Raw genomic sequence first — 23,074 nt, 5'->3', positions numbered from 1 at the left:
ATGAGCTGAGACTTGCCAAGAATATCAAGAGCAACAAAAAGGGCTTCTTTCAGCATGTAAATAGGAAGAGGAAGGGGAGACAAGTGGTGGGACCACTAAATAAGGAGGAAGGAGATCCAGTGACTGATATGAGGGAACAGGCACGGATGCTAAATGACTATTTTGCCTCTGTGTTCTCCCCAAAGCAGGACGGGGGAGACCTGCATAGGAGATTAGATGAAGCTGGGGACTCAGGGGCACAGATTAGAGTCACTCCCTAGAAGCAGAGGGGCTCCTCAGGGCATTGGACATTACAAAGGCACCAGGCCCTGATGGGTTACACCCGAGAGTACTTAGAGAGTTGCCAGGGGTTCCCTCACGCCCGCTGGCCTCCATTTTTGAGACCTCGTGGAGAACGGGTGAAGTTCCAGAGGACTGGAGGGTGGCATCTGTGGTCCCCATTTTCAAAAAGCGTAGTAGAAAGGACATGGGGAATTAGAGACTGGTTAGCCTTACATCCATTGTAGGAAAAACAGTGGAAGGCTCATAATAGAGATCGATCTAGTGATGCTAGATAGGGAAGGGAGGCTGACAGCCACACAACATGGCTTCCGCAAAAACAGGTCCTGCCGGACAAACCTTGTGGAATTCTATGACAAGGTTTCGAGATGGCTAGATGGAGGGGATGCAGTGGATGCGGTATACCTGGATTTCAGCAAGGCCTTTGACGAAGTGCCCCATGATATCCTGGTGGAGAAACTGAGGAGTTTTGGGATACACCAAAGCACTGTCCGGTGGATTAGGGCATGGTTGACTGACCGAAAGCAGAAAGTAACCAGTAGCGGGGAATCATCAGGATGGTGGCTAGTAACAAGCAGGGTCCCCCAGGGCTCTGTCCTGGGGCCGATCCTGTTTAAGCTTTTCATTAACGACAAGGAAGAAGGGGTGAACAGTCTGCTGATCAAATTCGCAGACGACACTAAAACTGGAGCAGTGGCCACAACTGAGGAGCAGGTACTCCAGAGCCAAAAGGATCTGGACAGACTATGGAAGTGGGCAGGAGACAACAGGATGGCGTTCAATGTGGATAAGTGCAAGGTCTTGCACTTGGGGCATAGGAATAGCTGTCATAAGCACAGGTTAGGGGACAAGTGGCTGGAGAGCAGCACTTGTGAAAGAGACCTCAGGGTACTGGTTGACTGCAGGCTAAACATGAGTCAGCGGTGTGATGCGGTGGTCAAGAAGGCGAATGCCACCCTTAGTTGCATAGCCAGAAGTGTGGCTTCTAGATCGAGAGAGGTATTACTACCACTCTACATGATTCTGGTGCACCCACAACTGGAGTATTGTGCTCACTTTTGGGCCCTTCATTACAGGAAGGATATAGCCAGGTTAGAGTCAGTGCAGCGTAGGGCCACAAGGTTGGTGGCCGGTTTGCAGGGGATGGGGTACGAGGCGAGACTGAGGGAACTGGGTCTCTTCAGCCTGGAGAAGAGGACACTCAGAGGGGATATGTTGGCGGCATACAGGTATGTGAGGGGATGTCACATGGAGATGGGTAGAGACCTGTTCTCCCCTGCAGAGGAAAGCAGAACGCACTCCAATGGAGCAAATCTCAGGGAGCCAAGGTTCACTTTAGATGCCAGGAAGCACTTCCTGACAGTTAGGACCCCGAGGGTGTGGAATGGGCTTTCACGGGAGGTTGTTGAGGCCCCAACAGTGAGGGTGTTCAAAGATAGGCTGGGCATGCATATAGTGGGCATGTTGTGAGAGGTGGCGGCTGGAGCCAGGGGTCAGACTAGATGGCACAGGAGACCCCTTCTGACTAGTTCTGTTTCTATGTTTCTATGTTCTCTCTCTCACACACACCCAATTAGAATGCCTTCCCTTCACCTTGGTCACTACATCACACCAACTCTCAGAATCTATATTTTACACACCATACATTTTCCCATTTGCCACACCTGTATACCCCAAATGCGGAATTTCAGAATTCCATGCTTTCCTGCATAGTTCTTACTGGAGACCCAGTTCCCAAGTGCTTCAGATTCATTCAGGATGCAGTCTTAAGTACAGATAAATCAGAAAGACAGACTAACAAAGTAATTAACATATATTTTCTGCTAAACATTTCAGATTTTGCCCTCATCAATAGCTGTGAAGTTAAACAGATGTCAAGAACAGATGTCTGGAATGCTGGGAAGGAAAAATCCTTCAAAAATGACCCAAAGGTGAGAGTGGTTGGGAGCTTATGCATTTCTCTGGATTAATGTCATTCAGACTAAGAATTCTGAGTTGTAGAACAAGAAGTTTTCCTTTCTATTAAGCATGTCAATGCCCTTGGTTTGTTCAACTGGAAGCAATCCAAAAACTACAACAGTGACCTACGAACTACATTCTGGAAGCATGGATCTGCAATTCTTCCACAAAAACATAACAAAACACTAGAACAGCCTGCTTCAAGGTGCTGTAACTCACCTGAACATCTTTTTTTCTGACTCGGAAGTGATTCCAACTGAGCAAACAAAGGACACCGAGGGATGAGCACACCAGTCAATTCAGCCGCGGATGCTTTTGCTATACGATATACCCCAGTGAGGAAGGCACAGGACAGGCACATCCTTGGAAATTTGGCCATGGCACAGACTCAGCCACTGCTGGGAGAATCAGCTGGGAACTAAGAATTGTATTCAGTGGGTCATTCTGCCAAGGGAAAGGAACCATGGGAGGAGTGGATGTCTCTCCCGCAATCTACTCCAAAAGGTTGGGGGTCCCTCCAGAACAGATCTGGTGCACATGGAGAACTGTAGAAGGATGGAGAGGGTAAGGAACTCCCAGTGTAGAAACAGATCTTTGCTCATACACATTTTGGCTCCAACCCTAAATAGGCACCAAAGAAAAGTAAAGGTACCATAACTAGGGCAAATCACTACACACCAGAAACTCAGAGATAGTTGCTAGACAGATATATTTAAAGGCACTAGCCCTGTGAACAGATCCAGCCCCACCATCATGCAATGATAAAGCAGTGAATTTCATGTCCCATGGTGAGTGCCAAAATAACCTCTTAGACCAGTGATACTGTCTCATTAGAAACAATGGACCAGATTTGCCAAATGGCATCTAGCAACAGGGACTAACTGTTCCATACTTTGTTCCAGCTCACCAAATGCAAGCATTTGTTTGGCTGGAATGTTGAGTGCTATCTAGAAGAAGTTCTGTGGAAATATTGCAACCTTGAAGTGGTTCAATAACAAGAGCTCTGTTTGCCAAGTTTCCTTTCCAAGGGTTCTTGAAAACTTCGTCAGCCTGCTGAAAGTAAACCCCACTGAACCCAGTGGGACTTACTTCTGAGTAAGCACTCTCATCAGATGATTTCTTTCCCAAGTGATCCAAAAAGCTAAACATACTTTTAATCAGGGGGCAGCAACATGGCTCCTTCCAGATTTTATGTATTTCAACTCCTTTAAGCATCAGTCAGCATGGCAATATTTTAGTCAGTCCAGGTTTTTAATCAGCTGAGGCAGCAACTTAGAAAAAGAAGTACAGAATTGTTTTTAATACAATGTTGTGTAAACTGCACAAGGCAGGCATTATTTTAGAAGAAGTACTATCCCTTTTCCTGCTCACAAGTGAAAATGCCCCTGTCAAAATGATGAGCAAAAAAAAAAAAAAGGAAAGGAAAGGAAAGGACTTTTCCCAACAGAACTATTGTGTAATTAACATGCAGACCTAATCAGTAAAACCACTTACAAGTAATCAACTAAACTTTATTTAATTGGGCAACAACCTGAGGTGCGGGCATGCCACAAAGATGTCTATGAAAGTTTCACTTATTGAAACTTGCACATTTTCTCCACATTTCCCTTGCTTGTTTAACAGAGGGGCAAGTGAATTTCCCCCCAGTAGCTTAAGATACAATCCTATACTTGAACCCTGCCTGTAGAGGGGTTTCAGGATTTGGGGAAGCCCCACTGCACCTGCAGAACAAAAGATGCACCACTGTCATGAAAAATACACCAGAGCAAGCTAGATATACAGATGAATGGGAGACTCGGGATGACACCGAAGAGTAGCTCATACCCCTTCAATTCACACCAACACCCCACAGACATTGGAACTTTACTTCAGCCTTACAGCTAGAGCAAGACATTTCCCTTCCATTGAGCTCCATTAAAGGGTTTCTTAAAAGTCATCTTTGCATTAGGTCTGCCCTGGCCACATAAGACACCAGTAATATGGTGGAACAGCACCCAATCACCCCATGCCACAATATATAAACTAGTGATGGCCAGTGTGGTATATTGCTAACAGTGCTGGCCTGGGAATTGGAAGACCTGGGTATTATCTTCCCATTGTGAATCAGTCACTCTGTTCTCATGTTGTGGTTTTGCAAAATAGTATTTTATTTATTTATTTGGAAAACATATATGCCGCCCCATTCGCATAAGCCTCGGGGTAGCTTCCAATCCATAAATAAATACAATCAATAGAAATACATAAAATCCTGGCAAAAATTTTTTAAAATCAATAAATAAAATCAACAATTAAAATAACGTTTAAATAAAAAGGTCTTGGCCTGGCACCGAAAAGCAAATAATTACGGCACCAGGCAGACCTCTCTGGGGAGCGCGTTCCATAAGTTGGGCACCACCACAGAGAAAGCCCAAATAGTATAACCCCTTTTTCATTTTTATTCATTTTAGGGCCCACTGCTGATACACATAAGCCTTGTTCCCTGGTTTGTACCGATGTTAGGTATCTGTCAGCTAGGGATGGCATCTCCTACATCTGATGAAGGGGACTCCAGTTTGCCTTCCAGATGGAGCTCTCCTTGCAATATCAGCCAAAAAGTATTGAGATCTGGCATGGCACAGTTTACAGGACTGAACTGGGACTCTGGAGATCCGAGTTCTAGTTCCCACTTGACCGTGAAGCTCATCAGATGACTTTGGGCCAGTCAAAGACCCTCAGACTAGTCTATTTCTGGAGGCTTTTGAAAAAGAAAAAGACCTTGGAGTTACTGTGGACAACAGGCTAAATATGAGCCAACAATGCAAAGCAACAGCAAAAAGGGCTAATACTATTTTGGGATGCATTAATAAAAATATTACTTTCAAATCATGAGAAGCAGTAGTTCCCTTATACTCCTCCCTAGACAGGCCTCATCTGGAATATTGTGTCCAGTTCTGGGCACCATGATTTAGGAAAGATGAAGAAAAATAAGAAAGGACCCAGAGAAAGGCAGCAAAAGTGATCCAGGGTTTGAAAACACTGCCCTATTAGGAGGGATTGAGAGACCTGGGCATGCTTAGCCTTGAGAATAGAAGACTGAGGGGGGACTTTATATCCATCTGTAAGTACCTCAAAGGCTGTCACAAGGAGAAAAGTCAAGATCTCGTAGATACCAGAGTGTAAGACATGGAATAATCAACTCAAGTTGTGACAACTCAGAGTTAGGCTAGATATCAGAAAAAGTTTCCTCACTGTCAGAGCAATACAACAGTGGAACCAGTTACCTCGAAAGGTGGTGGGCTCTCCCACACTAGAGACATTCAAAAAGAAACTGGACAGCCATCTGAGTGAGATGGTGGAACTTGGTGTCCTGCAACAGCAGGGTGATAGACCAGATGGCCCTTCCAACTCTGCTATGATTTTACAAAAGATAAAAATGGATAAGTAGAGGATCACATACACTGCCTTGGGGACCTTAGAGGAAAAAAGTGTGATACAAATGTGCCAATTGAATAAAGAATAATAAACCCCACAAAGGGAGTTCTTGCATCAGATGCTAGTCTCTGTCCCAGAATTCTCCTCATAGTACAAGCCAAACCAGACATTAATGATGGGCCAAACCAGACTTTAAATGTGTGTTTAGTACTTGCATCTTTTCTTTATTATTTTATTCTAGAGTAGGCACAGGTCCTTCATATTTTATTCTAGAGTGGGTGCAGGTCCATTGGGACCTTACAATAAGAGGATCTTTAAGACCTGAATCCAGATCTAGTCTTGGGCCTATTTAAAAATGGAAAGATGTGGCTGCTACAAAGACAAAGTTCAGTCCATTGAGGGCTCTTTGGGAAAAGGAACTATGCAGAAAACTCAGCACACCTTGCCTTGAAACTCCATGCTGGTCCATTAAGCTGCAGGGACAACTCCGGTCCAGAACAGAATGGCTGTGGGTGTCTCTCCCATCCAACCTTCTACAAATATATCAAAACTATGTTCTGTCTCAGTTTTATTGCTCTAGCACACTTCCTTCCCAGTAGTGGAGCAAAAACTCCCCAGAGAGGTTCACTTGGCACCTACCCTTTCTTCCTTTCAGCGCTGGGTGAAAACCCATTTATTTTCCAGGCATTTGAATAGTTAAGATGGTAGTTTTGATAGGGTTGTATCTGATGCTGTACCCTGTGTACCAATTGGACTAGTTGTCTTGGGGTTGTTTTTCCTGTTATTGTTTTTTATTGTGATACTGTTATTTTTATCTTTGCTTATATGTTTTAACTCTGTAAACACCCCAGGCAGCCTTTCCAGCTAGAGGGCAGTATGTAAACATAATAATAAAGAAATGAATGCGGAGGAGGAGGACCTCATACCCATTCCACCATCTGGCCCTGTGGGGTAAGCGTTAAGAGTGTGAACACTTGAGTGGTAGAAGCACATCCAGCTCATAGCACCAGCTGCTATACTGCTAAAGTAGCCTGGTATCTTACTTTGTGGAGGGCAATCCTCATCTAAAGATGTCTTCTGCTTGAAGAGCTAGTTCTCTGGCTTGGGTTCCATTTAAAAATAAAGAAACATCAGAAGTTGGAACTGCAGAGGCCATGATACTGCCCATCAATAGTAAGTGCCTGGACAGCAGACTGAACAAGCAGAGTGGCCATGTGTCCTCTTTTACAGATGACAGAGGATGGTCCTCTATTTGAAGGTCTGCCTGGGCCAAGATAAAGAACAGCAAGACCCTTGAAGTTGCTCATCAACACCACCTGGACAGTAGGCTGAAATATCATTTAAACAGATATACAGTATATTATTTCTTAATAGCACCCATGCATATATATTAGAATAGGCAAATGTTTACAAAAAGGGATTGTCTTGTTTGGTGGTTCACAAGTGGTTACCCTAGCAGTCAACAAAGCTATCATATTTCCCATTGTATTGAATATGTCATAAAAATTATAGGCCGTCTTTCCAAATGTGTTGCCATGCATATCAATTTAGTACGTGCAATTTTTATGCAAATCAATATACACTTATACAGACCTGTGTAAGTAGCCACCCTGCTATGGCATGTATATGTGTATGCTTTACACATACCTCTAGGTCCAAACCCAGCTGTGGCAAATGAATTTCAGGGCTAAAAAACTTTAAGCTGGCCATGGCTAAAGTTCTGGCTCACATTTGTTCCTTCCATTCACAGGAAGACCACGGAAAACCACAACTGCTTTCTGGGTTTTCAGGAATGCCTTTTCAGAATACTCTGCCCCAGTTCTGCTGGGGCTTTTCACTTCCCCTTTTATGCAGTACAAACAGGCCCCAACCTCTCAACATGTTTACACAGCAAATATTGCCATGGCTGCCAGCTGCTTGGAGCAAGCAACACGCCTCAGGCCCAGGGCTATTAGCTCAAGAACACCCCTCCAGCAGGCTGGGGAGTGTGGGGCCTTGCCTACTGAGCCCAACAGGTTGGCCCCATGTTCCGCACAGGCCTTGTCATGTCAGCTCACAACCCAGAGATCAGAAGGGCTGATTGAGATGCCAAAGCAGAGCACGAGATGCCTAAGTGGCACTTGCACAGAAACATTCCTGCCCCTCCCTGAAGCAACATTCTTGTGCACCAAAACCATGAAGAAAAGGTGTGGGTTGGACTCCTCCTCTTCGGTTCATTCATTCTGTTTTCTTTTAGCGGGCTGATAAAGCAGCAGGCAAAGCCTTATGGACAAGGTGCAGAACAGTGTGAGCACAGAAGCGTGCAAAGAAGCTAACTCCTTCCTCACCCGAGCGATCCTTGTAGCAATGGATCCATTCCCATATCCAAAAGAAAATTATATAGTCTTTTAATCATTTTTTCCATCTGATTTTAAAATCATTTGATCAAATGTTAATTCCTTATAAAAAAACCCCACACATTTTATAATCTTTAACATATCTCGAACCTTATGCCACCAAGGTATTTGAACCTTATGCCACCAAGAAATATCAGTACCCTGCTCTTGTAATTCTTGATTCGGTTTCCATTTTCTATCATTATCCAAAATATCATCATATCTCACAATCATATCAAAATTCAATGCATTTGGATATACAAGAGCTTCCATAGGAGAAAGCCATCTTGGCAACTTAGTATACAGCTTATTTTTTCCAACACCGACATTAATGACTTTCTAATGTAATGATTTAAAAAACAACCATGTGTCTTACACTTCTCATACCACATATAACCATGCCAACCCATTTGTAGATCATGCCCTTCAAGATAAAGGATTCTCTTATTTCTTAATGTTATCCATTATTTTAACCACATTAAAACAGAAGCTTGATAATACATCCAATCAGGAAGGCCAAAACTCCCATTCCTTTTGGCCTCCTGAAGCATTTTTAATTTAATCCTTGGTTTCTTCTTTTGCCATACAAATCTCAAAATTTGGGTGTTTAAATCATCAAAAAAATTTTTATCAATTTTTATGAAAATTGTTTGGAATAAAAATAAAAGCTTTGGTAATATATTCATTTTAACTATTGCTATTCTTCCCAACAACGATAATTGCAAGTTAGCCCATTTTTCCAGATCACTCTTAATTTCCTTAAATAGTTTAACATAATTATCTTCTTTCAATGTAGTACATTTGGCTGTAAGAAAAATTCCCAAATATTTAACCTTTTTAACAATTTGAAGATTACTTGTTCCATCAAAGTCATTTTCTGCTCCAATGTAAGATTTTTCACTAGCAGTTTCGTCTTTTCTCTATTTATTTTCATCCCGGTAACTTCACCATAATCTTCTATCTTTTTAAAAAGTTTAGGTGTCATTACCAAAGGCTCCTCTAAGATAAAAACTAAGATGTCTGCAAATGCTTGTAATTTATAAATTTCATCTCTGATTCTGGCACCTTTAATATCTATGTCTTCTCTAATATTTCTGTTTAAAACTTCTAAAATCAGTATAAATAACAATGGTGATAAAGGACATCCTTTTTCTTTTGCCCTTTTGAATATCTATAGTGTTTGTGAGTTCTTCATTAATTATTATCCTAGCAGTCTTTAATAAATGCTTGATATTGCATTAATAAATTTTCCACCAAATTCCATTTGAACTAATTGTTGTTTCATGAATTGCCAGTTAACATTGTCAAAGGCCTTCTGTGCATCAAAAAACAATAGTGCCATTGGTTTTTCAGAATGGATTTCATAATATTCTAAGATATCCAAAATAATTCTCATATTGTTCCTCATTTGTCTTTTAGGTAAAAAGCCATTTTGATCTGTATGTATAAAGTCCATTAGGTAATTCTTCAGTCTTTCTGCCAACTGTAATGTCACTTCAGCCTCCGTGGTAGAGCATCAGGAAACCTACACAGAGCAACTAAATTGTAGCACACGGTTTGTATACTTTTTTTGAAGAGAAGAAACATCAGGATTCTGTCAAAGAGCAAACAACAGAAAGAAACACCCCTGTGCATCAGTGAAACATGGAACTGATTAAATAAAACCCATGCATCCTCGGTTTAGCCATTAGGAAATCAGAAAACAGACGTAGGGGAAAGGGACTGTGGGACTCAGGTGTTGCCAAGCAGCATTGTGGGAAGTTAAAATGGCAGCTGGACCCCAGCATCCCAGTGCTGCTTGCAGACATCAGCAGTGGGCCCTGTGGAAGTTGCTGGGTCTCTGGCAGCCACCTGAAGGTACCAAATGCTAATGCCAGACGCTTCCTCTGAGAGCCCCTGTTGTGCACCTCAGTGGCTCACTTCTGTATACCAGTCAGCATTCACCTGAGTGCCTCAGTTAGTGTGGCACTTGGTCAGTGGATGGGGCCACTCTCATTATTGTCATTGTCACTATAATCATCCCATTTATATGTCACCTGCTTCTCAAAGAACTCAGGGTGGCTAATGCCAACCCTTCAGCACTTGCTCAGTTGCAAATACTGCCCCTGCAGAAGTGTGCCACTCACCATTGCTTTATTGAGTAAGCCTATTTCAGCCAGAGGGCCAAATTCAGTTTTGGAAAAGTTCTAGTTACTCACATCCTTGTGGAGAGCAGGGCTGAAAATGAAAAGGGCCGGAGCCAAAATGCCAACCTATTTTAGTTTTTAAATTCTCACTGCCAGTAATTTAGGCTTAAAAGAGACATTGCAACGTTTTGGAAAGGGGGTCGGGGTGTACTCAGAAAAGCAATTCTTACCATCCCACCCCACTGCCCTGCCATAAACACATCAAAAGATGCCTCGGTGTCTGGTGGTGAAGACCAGATGACCCCATTCCATTAGTGGGTAACTGTCAAAGTGCAACCTCTGGGTTTTATAGGCGTGCTGAAGTGCCTCCCTAACCCTGTAAGGTCACACATGTAACCTTCTTGTTTACCTAACTTGGCCAGCCTGTTCAAGGCAACTTTAGTTTAGAAGGCTTGTCAAAGGCGTCTAATTAGAGTGAAATGTAACTTTTCTTTATGGTGCTGTGACCTGTAGCCAATCACCTTCCTGTGTATTGTATTTACTCCCCTTTTGTGTATTCTATATAACCCTAAGGAAATTAACATGGGGGGTTCCTGTCTTAGGCACCCATGGATCCATGCATTCAATTGTAAATAAACCTATTTGCCCTGACAAGAAACTGATTTCCGAGCATCTGAATTGCGAATCGAATCGGTGTGACAGGGGAAAGACTGCAAAAGCTGGAAAGCACCAGTCAGTAGGAAAAGGAGGGGTGACTATCTGAGGAAGCCAGAAGGGGTAGACTGCACTTAGGCAGGTCAGATTAGGCCCATATGCTAGCCAGAAGAAAAAGAATATGTAGCAAACCAGTAAAGGGAGCTGACCTCCAAACAGAGTTTTAAAAAAAGTGCTCCGCTTCCCAGTTCTGAAAAGCTCAAAGGCTGTTGTCATGGGAGGCCTAGCGGAGAGAGGCCTGCCTAATCTGCAATCTCAGGAACTATTACACCATCTGGGTGGGCAGGTGTGCCAGGCACTCCTGCCAGGAAACTTGGGCAACCTCCTGCATTGCCAAGATAATGCTTGGAAAGGCAAATGGATTGTCCCAGATCCATAGGTGAGTCAATCTCCCAAGTGAAGTGCAGTTGGAGCAGCCTTTTCCTAAACTTATCAACACTTTCACATAGTTGTATGCCACATATCTACCAGGTAAATTAACTTACTGTGCTACAGGAAAACCAACGCCTTTCTGAGGCTGAGCTTATTCACGTTGCCCACAGCTACCCAAGTTTGCCAGGCAACAAAATGTTGCAGTGCAACCTTTACCACCTACCTGAAATGCTCCTGTCTGGAGATCCTGTCAGCCAGACAAGTCCACCTTCCTTAAGCTGTAAGGAAGTCAAGCAGAGTATTCCATTCCTCTCCCCTAGTTTTCAATTTTTATTTTGCAGTTCACACACATTCCTCGCTCAGAACTTCACTGGGCATTTTGTGAGTGTTTTGCTCAGCAGGTTGGCTTTCTTTGTTGTTTAGTCACAAAATCATGCCCAACCCATCACGACCCCATGGACAACATTCCTCCAGGCCTTCCTCTTGTCCACCATTCCCTGGAGTCCACTTATAGGCTCGTACCCACTGTCTCAGTGACTCCATCCAGCCACCTCATCCTCTGCTGTCCCCGTCTTCTTTTGCTGTCGATCGTTCCCAGCATTAGGGTCTTCTCCAGTGATGGCTTTCTTTAGAGACGTTTTATTCTGCTACAAGCTCTGGCCATGCCAATGCCTCTACCATATTTCTCACTGTCCCCATTTTGTTTCCATTATGTCAGCACTCACCATCTAATTCTCTATTAGTGACTTATTTGTTTCTTGTTATCCGTACCATTCAGCATTGCAATGGAACAAATATGGCAGGGATCCACACGTGTTTGAAGCAGCTGAACAGCACTTAAGCCACAATCCACATCTTGAGTTGCTTGTTGGCAAACTCCTGTTGGCACAGAAGCCACTTTCCACTCTAAATTGGCAGCAAATGCAAGTGTGCCAAAATTGGCACAGGGAGCTTCTGCTGCTGACCCCAGTTTGATTAAAGGTGCAATTCCAAGCAAGTTCAGACAGAAAAAGAGACTTCTGAAACTAGCAGTATGCACCACCCTTAATGTGTTAATTGATTAGACATCTAAGCTGCTGAAGCCTAGAAGCTTTGAACAACAATGCAACAAAGCACCCGCTGAACATATCTAATTAAAATTACTGTTTAATCAGTTACTACAGCTAACCAAAGCTTGCTTCCCACACATTTCTGAACCTGGCCCCCAAGTCTCCTTGTTAAGGATGATCCTCCCAGTTGGATTACTGTAACTATGTGGGGCTGCCCTTGAAAACGGTCCGGATACTTCAGCTGGTACAAAATAGAGCTGCCAGGTTGCTGACCGGGAAAAGAAAATATCTGCAAGAGCTTATCTGGTTTCTAGTTCAGTGGGTTTCAGATGTGGTCACCACTGCTCCACCCAGGCCAAGTTAAACTGTCTGCTATTTTTTTAGACTTGGGAAGGAAAGGCTCAGGACATTTGTGACTCAGCTTGTGTGACAATCTAAGGATTTAAGGGGAGGTGAGCACAAAAATAAATATTTTCCTTACCCTGCTACAAAAGGACATGCAATCCAAGACTCCACTACTTCTCTTGCCTTGCTGGTGATCATGGTTCAACATCAATATATACCCAGCACACACACAATTTTATAGTTCACATATTCTTTTATTCTCATTGATTGCTCACATGTTTCTCCAAGGAGCTCAACATCTCATTTGCCAGGCATAGGCAACCTAGGACTCTCCAGGCATCCTGGGACTACAATGCCAATCAGTGCCAGCCAGAATGGCCAATGGTAATCTAGAAGGCACCAGGTTGCCCAGCTCTGACATATGTCATCCATTCCCTCCAGTTCATTTTATCCACACAACAGCCCTGCAATGTAGGGTAAGAGCTTGTGACTGGCCAAACTCTCCCAAAGAGCATCACAGCTGACAGAGGATTTGAATCCTGAGTCTTATCTGTCCTAATCCAATCCTGTTCAAATGCATTTCAGTTTAGGAAAGTTCACTTTGCTAGTTCAGTGGAAAGTTTGGTTTATTCCCATGCTGTGAAGAAAAGTCAGCATCTGCGGCTATATTCTTTTGCAGTGAATGTGGAGTCCTAAGGGACTCCACATTCTCTGATAAGGACACGTGGCCCAAATGCATTTGCCCAGGACGACAAAAGTCACCTCTGCTTCAGAACCACCCCCACTGTTACCAAACACTGTAAGAGAAAACAACAGTAGGCTGCTGGTAGAATTTCTAGCAGGGATTTAATTTGGTTTCCTTTCCTAAGAAATAACCCAATTAAAACTAGATATCCAGGACTGCAAAGAGGACAGACACCAGCCTTATTCTCTCTCTACTTTACCTTTGCATCAGGGCAGGTGAGTATCTACTAAGACTGCAGATGTGCAGATCAGGGTCACAGATGTGCAACTGTTGGGTGCCATAAAAATATAGTTTCCATTGTTTTGGAAACTGCAGAGGAACGTCTTTGACATCACACCCTGGACAGATAGCACTTAATCTGCAATCACAGATGCAAGATATCCTGGGATGGTGGTAGGGGAAGAAACCTTGGCCAAAAGGGGACTAGTTGAACCTGTTTCTTAACCAGGGAAGACTAGAACAACATTGCTTTGAAAATGAACTGATTCAGCACTCTTGCCAATCAGGAGTCACCTGCTTGCCAAGCAACCTATTAGGAATCAGTTAAGAATCTGAATTAAGAAGCTACACCAGTCTGGTAGCCAAATGAGGCTGGCTACAGACTTTTAAATATACAAGCAAGCAATGTTTCTTTGCTTTTCAGCATTTCCTGCTACCCACTCTGTTCCTGTAGGAAACACCCCCCTCTCCATTAACCATCCTTCAACAAGCATCCCCAACTATAAGATCTGTCAGAAGAGCTGGAGAACATTGAAGAACTGGAGCAAGATGAAGCAGGCTGTATTGACATGGATAGCATGGGCCCGTGGTCCAACCCAACACTACGTATGTTCCCTTTGCTTCCCTAGCTCCAGAGTTTTCTCTTCCCCTGAGGCAACTGCACTGATTTTCAAGAGTCCACTGCAGTAAATCCCCCCCCCCCCCCGCCTCCTCCTCCTCGGGTCTGTTGACATTTTGCAATAACAGAAAAGGTCATGCAATAGCAAAGAAGTGAGCGGGAGGTCTCCTAGGCCTGTGGGTCATGCAAGATTCAATGGGTTCAGGCCCCAGGACAAAAAAAAGGTACAGATTTGCATATACTGATTTACATATCCTCTTCATATGTAAATTAGTGTCTTTACATGATGTGCTGTCTTTAAAAGAGCCTGTCTCCTGTTCCTAAAAAGGGATGCATGGACAAGGAAAAGGAGGGAATTTGATTTTAAGAAAAAAAGCACAAGTACAAAGATTCAAAAGCAAGGAGCAGAGGATGAAATACAGGTGGGCAAAAACCCAGCTAATCCAGGAGGATCAGATGCAGCAGACCCCTGGTGGCCTTATTCAGTAAATGCCCCTGGAGAGCAGTGTGGTGGAGCAGATGACCTCACGGAGATTTGGGGCTCTGTCCCTGTTAGACTGCTCTTTAATACCAACCCTACAAGTGATGTATCATGATTAGTACTTTCAATTAGAATTCCCTGTGCAGCACTTTAGAGCGCATTTCATCCGAACAAGGGAAAAAACAACATCTCAAAAGCATCCTCTCAGTAATGGCACAGATGCTGTGGAACACCCTCCCTGTGTATAGTGCAGAAAGCAGGGAATATGGCTTGTTTTAAATGCCTCCTCAAACTACACTTTTTTATTCAGGCTTTTGCTAGCTTGTACTTAATTGCGATCAGTCATGATGTTGCCTCATTTCACTGTTGTCATTGTTGTTGCATGAATTTTAAATGTTATTTTAGTTGCAATTTTTTAAATACCATATTTTAAAGTCACAAAGGAAGGTCAAATCTATATCTTAATCATAATAAGCAAAATGGACCCTCCATGGTTAGGAGCAGTATACCTCTGAAAACTAGATGCTGGGGGCAAATAACAGAGAAGTGCTATTTCCTTAGTACCCTGTTCATGGGTTTCCCAGCATTGTTGGGTCCCAGAAAAAATATGCTGGGTTGGTCCCACTCCAGTCATAACATTACTACTTCTTGTGTTTTAAAGCTGTATCCCTTTTGCCACAGAACTGCAAAGCAATTTTCCATGGACAGCCCTGCCTTCCATTCATTTGATTAGATTGCTTTATCAAAGGACAGGGTACACTGCATGGCCACCCCACAGAAGACTCTTTAAGTGTCTCTATGGGGCAGTGGTCATCACATGCAGTGGCAAACCATTCATAAGTAGCAGTTCACCAGGGGCACTGGCAAACTTCTCCTACACACTACCCCCTCTCCTAAGAAATAGTAAGTGTAATTTTTGCATTTGTTAGCAATTCTCAAGTGGATTCTATACACATTCCGAGCAATCCTAACAGCATTCCTTTGAGGTAGGCCAGTATTATTACCTGTATCTTTTCGATGGGGAAACTGAAGCTTAGCAGAATATTTTAACTGCCATGGAACAGGTTGGACTATTTGTCCATTTCCACCAGGTGAAGGCAACCTTTTCAGGTCAGGGCAATGTCTGGTAATTTTTCTAAAAACTGGGCATCACCACAAAATGGCTGCCATGGGAGGCATACAAAAGGAAACACTAGCTGCTCACAATCCTGAGTATGAGGTACTGAGCCCCAACCCACTAAGGCTAACTCCTTTGGTCCCACTGTTTTCAGCACCAATAGAAACTTCCTTCCCTGAAATCCCAGCAGTTGGTAAAACAGAGAGAGAGAGAGAGAGAGAGAGAGATTTAAGGGAGGGGTACCAGGGGTGCCATGCCATGTTGCCTGCTTTGAGTCTACAGGGACCGGCAATAGCTCTACAGAGTCCCAAGCAGAGAATAATCTTTTCTATCACCTGCTAACAAATGACAGATATGGACATAATAAGCACTGAAGCATTGAAGGCAAAGCATTGAAGCATTGATATGATAAGCATTGAAGGCAAAAACTTCCACATGAAATTCATGTGCTCGGCCATGGAGCAGTGGTCCCTCCACAATGGCTTGCCCAAGGCTACTACCTCACTTCTTGGGAAAGGCAACATTTGACCAGGAACATTGTGGTTCATCGACTAGGACATTTCCCATTAGCATGTTTAGACAGAAAAATGTGCTACATCTCCCAGGACTCCCCAGCCAGCCAGGACTGCACCTTAAGATGCTCAGCAAGCACCATTTTGAGCTGTGGCTGGTGCTCTGTTTCTACTTTTTGGTCACATAGTACACCCTTTGGCCAACAGCCATCCTCATAAGACTGAGAGGGGCAACACATGGCCCCTACTGCCCATTGATAAAATTCACACTGCCTCCCCACAAGAAAAAGAAGAAGCGGAAGAGGAAGCATGCTGCCACTGAACATCAGCAGCAGATCACTTGTCCTTGTTTGTTTTCTTGCTTGCCAACAATGAACTTGGTGGCACAGTGATGTAAGGAATGTAGCCTGCAATGAAAATGGCCCCCGGACCCCTGCAGTTGCCTGTCTCTGCCATAAAAAGGATGCATCCAGAATTCTAGGATGACACTTACTTGTGATAAGCCCTTGTATATTGTGATCTTTATGCCTCACTACTACCCAGCCAACATCTGAATTCGCCATACCTGCTTGATCAAATGAACGTAACCCTAAACCCAAATGAACATGTGAGAAATTTGTTTCCTCAAGGACTTTTTCAAAGCAAATTTGGACTTGGGAATCCATATATTTCTGAACTTCTAGTATATTTTTGCACCATTTCATTGAACAAATTTGATAACATGCATACACTTGCAAATTGAACAAAGCTAGATACTTTGCTCAGGATGTGCATGTGTCCAAATGCTTACATTTAAATGTGCATACAAATACGTATACAATCATGCACAATTTTTATAATGTGTTGAAAGTTCATGGAGAATGGGCTAGAGTGAGCTGGACCTCAACAACAAGAAAAAAGTCTCTGTAAAACTGAGAATGACATCTATTCGGTCATCCTGTCCATTGGTACATGTTGCACCAATAGTCTCTCCTTATCCAGGTGGCTAATATTTACAAACAGGTCAAATAGCACTGGTCCCAGTTCTGTCTGCAGGGTATCCCATCCTGTATGTCCTTTCATTTATCCACTTTATCCACAGTTCAGCTCTCCTGATTACCAGATCTGGACAGCCGGTGGACAAAGCAGTGCAGTCCAAGCTCTGGAAGCCCAAACATCTTCCAAGGCGGGTGGTCACCTCCCCCATTTTCCTGCCTGTGGCTGCAGAGACAAGAGAGCCTGCCTGTCGCCAGAAATCCGGCCTGTGTGGGCAGCCAGCCAAGCTGGGGCCTGCCCTTTTTGTTCCTGGCTATGTTTGGCTTCTCCTGTTCCCAAAGTGCCATCGCCCTTCCTCAGACCAAAAAGAACAGCCAGGAGTTCCCCTGGGGAGCCTCCTTCCTCCAGAATTTCCTGCACAGAGGATTGGACTGGTGATCATGCAGACCTCAAGGGCTGGACTATTCCGCAGAACAAATACCTGGAAATTGGGGACTTAGGAGCTCTCTGCCTGTATGTGTTCAAAGTATGTTGCAGGCTCATGACAGGCTTGTTTTAAATAGCAAGCCTCACACTCTGGACTGTTCACAACCTGAGAAATAACAAAGGAGAGAGTGCCTTTCTCTGAGCTTGTACAAAGTATATCTACCCATCTCTTCAGCTAGGCCTCTCTGACCAAGCACTCCCCAGGGGTGTTGGACTACAACCCCCATCAACTCAGTCATGCTAGTAAGGGTGATGGGCTCTGTAGTCCAAACACACCTGGCAGACACCATGTTGAGGAACACAGCCCTTCTGTGAATTAGAAAGACAGGCTCTTGCTTTCAGAAAGCACAACTTCCAGGCAAGCATGGATGCCCACTCACCCCAATTACAAGCAAACTGCTGGCTGTATTTATTTTCCTCCTCATTACCCCAATATCCCACTCTTCCTCCAAGAAGCACAAAGCACCAGCTTTGTCTCATGACTGTGCTGCAAGGTAGGCTAGGGCCAAGGGAGGGGGCCTTGATGAAGGCTACACAGGGCACTTCCCTCCCCTGACCCCTTCCAAGGGGGAGAGGCCATCAGTCCTGTCCTGAAGGAACCTCTGGGTGGACTCTGTTTAGCAACAGGTGAAAATCCTCTGCAGCCCATGTTGAGAGGGCCAGACAAGGGCTTGGTGAGCACTGAGTGGGGTAATAAAGGCAGGGGATCAGCAATGCTTTAACCTGAAGCACTGAGCCACCTTAAACTGCTGAGAAGCCCTGTGTGTGTTGTATAGTGAAGGGAAAGGTCCCCGTAATATTTGGAACACAAATGCATAAAATAGTAACCCAGGGGCTCTTGGGTGAGGGAAAGCCACTTCCCATGGACATGATCAGGACTAAGGAAGGGGCTACCTACCCATTTCCCAACCACTGTTTCCCACTTCAAGGGCCCAGGACATTTTTAAAATATGCAGGAAGGAGTAGTGGTGAGGAATTAACTGACAGCTATGCTAGAGAAAGGTGTCTGTTTGCCCCACCCAAATAGTTTACCATTTGATGACTCTAGCATCAACCCAGAGATCTTTGCTCACAGGTATTCATCATGTGAGGAATCTTCCTGCTGAAGTGATGGCTGGTGCTGTCAAAACTGACAGCACCAATCACCTGTGGGAGGGGAGAAGAAGATAAGCAATCTCCATTCACCAAATGATGGCAGGTGGTGCATGCAGGCCTAGAAGCATACAAACACCTGAGCACAGTCACTCTTATTAGATCAAAGCAGCTGACTGTGATTTTTTTACAGGCATCACCACCACGCCCTGAGGACTAGAAACATTTTTTCTTTAAAGGGAATAAAATCCCAGGTGCTTTTGTTTTATTTTTGGTTTGGGTTTGTTGCTGTCCCTTTGAAATCTAAGTTCTGTGGCAGATGCCAGATATGGTATGAGCAGGCTTGTGAAAATGAGCAGTTTTATCTATAATTCGATGTTGTGTAAAGAAGGAATAAGCAATCTTGTTCTGCTTCGTTACACCCAAAATGTAATGAAGTCCTTGTAGGCTGGCATAAAAAGCTTCTGTGGGAGAATTGTTCAATGCGGATCAAATGCGGATGCATAGGTCTTTAAAAAAGATCCAGGCAGAAAGCAGAGGGAGGGATGGCCAGGAACACATTGAAGCCCAAAGAACACATTGCTCCTCTTCCATCGAAGGACATGTTTATTCCTGTTCCATCCATGTTTCCCACTGTGACTTCACACAGCTTCTTACACATTTGCAGGGCTACTTTGAGGATACTGTCTATGCATGTATAACATGTTAAAGCATATGCTTGTGCAATGGGGGGATGATAATTAACACTGACCAGACCTACATAGTTGTTGCAAGAATTACTGAGTTGATATACCAAAGGTCATACATACTCAAAAAACTGTATATAAATGCTAAATAATAAACTAGCTTCTGCATTGGGAATTTGGCCCAAAAACCAGTGTGGCAACTCAACAGAACAGAAATGCAGAACTTTGGGTGCTATTGTACTACAATACCAGAATCCCTCACCATTGGTCATGCTGTTGTTGGAGTCCAATGACAATGGAGAGTTACTTGTTTCTTCCTCTGGAGCAGAAAATAAACCTAGATCAGAAAGGCCTGAATTCAAGGCCTGAATCAAGTCCTTGCCCAACCATGACACTTATTCTCTTTCTCTTTTTCATGTTCTCTCTGGCATGGTAAGGATGAACTGGGATAAACCTGAGCTGTTGAGGGAAGGCAGGATACAAATGCAGCCAATAAACTAGGAATATGTGTGTAGCAACTTTAACCATTTGCCTAACACTTTCACTAGGAGCAAAGGAAAGCATACACTAACTGAGCAGACCCAGCACCAACAAAATTCCTGCTGAGATCAGCAACAAAAAGTTCAACAGCAGACATTCATCAGAAGTTATTGGAGGCTCTCAGAGGACAGAATGGAGAGTGTTTGTTAGCTCTTGGCTAAAATGATACACACATACAAATTCCAGCCATGGAAAATGACTCCATGCCCCTTCTGGAGTCAAGAACATGGTGCTCCCCAGCCCTATTTGTACCAGTGGTTTGTTGGCATATTGAGTCAGAGCTGCCTGGCTCGCAGAACCAGCTCCAGGCAAAATAACCAACATGCTACTCATATGAGCTAAGATCAACATGCTCACCTGAGGACCCAAGCCTTCCTGCCATTCAGAGCTGCCCATCTGCCTGCCCGCCCGCCCAGCCACAAGAGCCACCCATCCCAAAGCATGCGCCAGCTCCCTGAAAACTGCAGGGCATCATTACTCACCCATCGGATGCCCTGGATCCTTGGGGCACTGCCCACCTGCCCCTCCAGCTGGATTTGGTAGCTGCAGCTGCGGAACAAGTGCATCTTTTCCCCAATCACGTAGAGCAGATTTCTGTCCAAGATGAGGTCTGTGAGCCCCCTGGAAAGCTGGGGCACATCTGAGATATCACCACGTGAAAGCCCGACATGCCACCTTCCCTGCCCACTCCGGGCCACCTTTGGAAACAAAAGAAACAGCTATTAGGGGTGGAAGCAGGGAGAGAAAAGAATTCCCTTCTCTCATTCTGTTGGTGTGATGGCACAGCTGTCCACAGGAATTTCTGGAAGAACAGCGTTGTCATAATGCTTGCACACATTTTGCAGCACTCTTTTGTTCAAAGTCCTTCACCAACTTTATTTCAGCTCTCCTTACAACGAACCTGCAAGGTAAAATAAGTAACACCATGTGGCATAAAGTGAAGCAATATCAGACGTGAGATCTGATTGCAGGATCTCCCACTCTCAAGCACCAAAGGAATCTCAGGATTCCCGACCTGCCCCCCACACACAACCCATGTCTATATCGCATGTATACAAATATATGCCCATTCAAAAGGTCTCTTGCTGACCCACCAGCCGGTGTTCTCATGCCACAAACTTTCGCAGCCTTCTGCCAGTGCATTCAGCCCAGTTTCCCACCATCCAGGTATGCGCCTGGCTAAGGACTGGGGGAAGCAGGAGGCAGACCTCTCCAGAGGCCACCCAGCTCTGATCGCGACCCACCTTCATGTCCCGTGCTGGGTCCACATTGAGAAGCCTGCACAGGGAGGGGCATGCAGTCTTGGGAGGGCAAAAGAGACGCTGTTAGGAGGAGAAGAGGCTAGCTGAATCATCGAGTCGCGGGCTCGCCAAGGCACGCAACTCGGATCCCATTTGGAGGGAAGTTAAGCCCCGGCGCGTCTTCCAAGCAACCCGTTTGAGGGCAGACAGGCACGCCCGATCGCACGCTGGCACCGAGCGGGAGCCACCAGGATCTTGCTCTTGGCTTCCTGGTCTGACACACAGTCCCGAGGAAAGATACACGCCCGCATGGAACGGCGAGAGGGACGGGACGCGCACTTTGCTTCTCTTCCACCTTCCCTCCTCTGGAAATCCCGGCGCAGCAGCAGGAAAGACATCGCCGAGGCTGCGACCAGGGGAGTGCTTGGCCCCATGCCCAGAGGCTCTGCAAGCTGGAAAGGCTCTCATCAGAGGCTGGGAGCACCACACCCGCTCCGGAGTCGGTTAACTGACACGGCAAGCACGCAGGCAGCAAGCGAGCTTTCTGGCTCCTCCGCGGGCAGGAAGCGGCGGCGGCGCAGCCACTTCCAAAAACCCACCAGATCTACGTGCAACCTTACCTCCGGGGAGGTCTCACACATTTTGAAGTTTTGCATTTCACGCGCTGCAGCCAGCTAGAAGAAGGGGCTTTGGATATTAAGGCGTGTGTGTGCCTGGCTGGCAGAGGGGGGTGGAGGTGAGGGGCTCTCTTTTGTTTTCATTCCTGTTTTAACACCATTATTGCAACTGATAATTTGTGTCTCCTCCCTCTGAACAGCTCCAGGCAGCTTCTGTGTGGGGATGATGGATTTCCCTCGCAACCCAAAGAAGTAGAATAGGCTGACAATGGCCCTGTTCCAGGCCAGTTATGTCACTGGTGCAGACCTGTTTCCGTGTAGGATGAGGTGCCAGCCCGCTCTGGGGTACGCCAAAGCTTTCTTTTCAGTGGATATAATGGAGGGTGTTTCCAGATGGAAGCCTCCTAGTGCTACCAAGAAGAATGCATTGGGCAGCAGATCTGTCTTCTTCTTAACAGATTTTCCATAGGAAGAGAGAAGACAGAAGACAGAAGGAGTAGTGGGAACACTTGGGATGGTTACAAGTGCAGCAACGTGTCATCTATCTGTGCGTGCACACATGCACACAAACATGCACAGACCCTATTGATGTCTGTGGCAAAGGCATAAACTCTTTCTGGGAGTACCCCAAATCTGGCCTAATTTACAACAACAGGCATTCCCTTCCTTCCATCTCATGCTCTGCACTCAGTTAATGATAATTAAGCAAGAGGTGGAAGGGGCCAATTATTAAAGCTAAAGGAGCACATGGAGGGAATACTAACACACACACCAGTCACCTGCAGCTGGTTTTCTCCTTAGCTGAGTGTCAAAAGTAGAAGCACACTTGGCTGCAGGGCCCAAACGTGGCCAGGGGATGACAGTCTAATAGGCTGAAACCCCATTATTGTGAGAGAATGATTTGAGGCTAACCTATGGTTTTCATGAGTGGATACTTGCAAAAATCTATTTCTCTGCATCTATTTGAGTGGCCCTGTTTTCCAATTAGAGGCTACTCTTTGGTCTAAAGCAGGGGTCCTCAAACTTTTTCAACAGGGGGCCAGTTGAAAGGTGCCAGCAGTGGGCGTGGGCCGCCAAGGCAGTGCTGGTGGGGGGCGTGCATGGCAAGGTGGGG

At 44.9% G+C, this 23,074-nt stretch overlaps 1 protein-coding gene across 5 annotated transcripts in view; it reads right to left on the bottom strand.

Moving 5' to 3' along the window:
- RAPGEF3 (Rap guanine nucleotide exchange factor 3) overlaps positions 1 to 21,843 on the bottom strand; it is a 72,148-nt gene extending 50,305 nt beyond the window's left edge. For 4 of the 5 annotated variants that reach the window (XR_006414848.1, XM_044431276.1, XM_044431277.1 and 1 more), the window contains exons 1-2: positions 21,347 to 21,843; positions 20,585 to 20,800 (exon numbers count right to left, since the gene is read on the bottom strand). Coding sequence is in view for 4 of the 5 variants with exons in the window: in XM_044431276.1 (XP_044287211.1) it covers positions 20,585 to 20,800; positions 21,347 to 21,352 (222 nt within the window). In the remaining variant the exon portion in view is untranslated. Of the gene's footprint in view, positions 1 to 20,584; positions 20,801 to 21,196; positions 21,317 to 21,346 lie in introns of those variants that run through there. The other variant, XM_044431279.1, reaches the window with a different exon arrangement.
- Between the last annotated feature and the right edge of the window lie 1,231 nt (positions 21,844 to 23,074).

Source organism: Varanus komodoensis, unplaced genomic scaffold (assembly GCF_004798865.1).
Source record: "Varanus komodoensis strain SLA01 unplaced genomic scaffold, ASM479886v1 scaffold22, whole genome shotgun sequence".
NCBI classification, from domain to species: domain Eukaryota; kingdom Metazoa; phylum Chordata; class Lepidosauria; order Squamata; family Varanidae; genus Varanus; species Varanus komodoensis.
The sequence above is the reverse complement of the archived record's forward strand: the minus strand, read 5'-3'. Positions and strand labels throughout refer to the sequence as shown.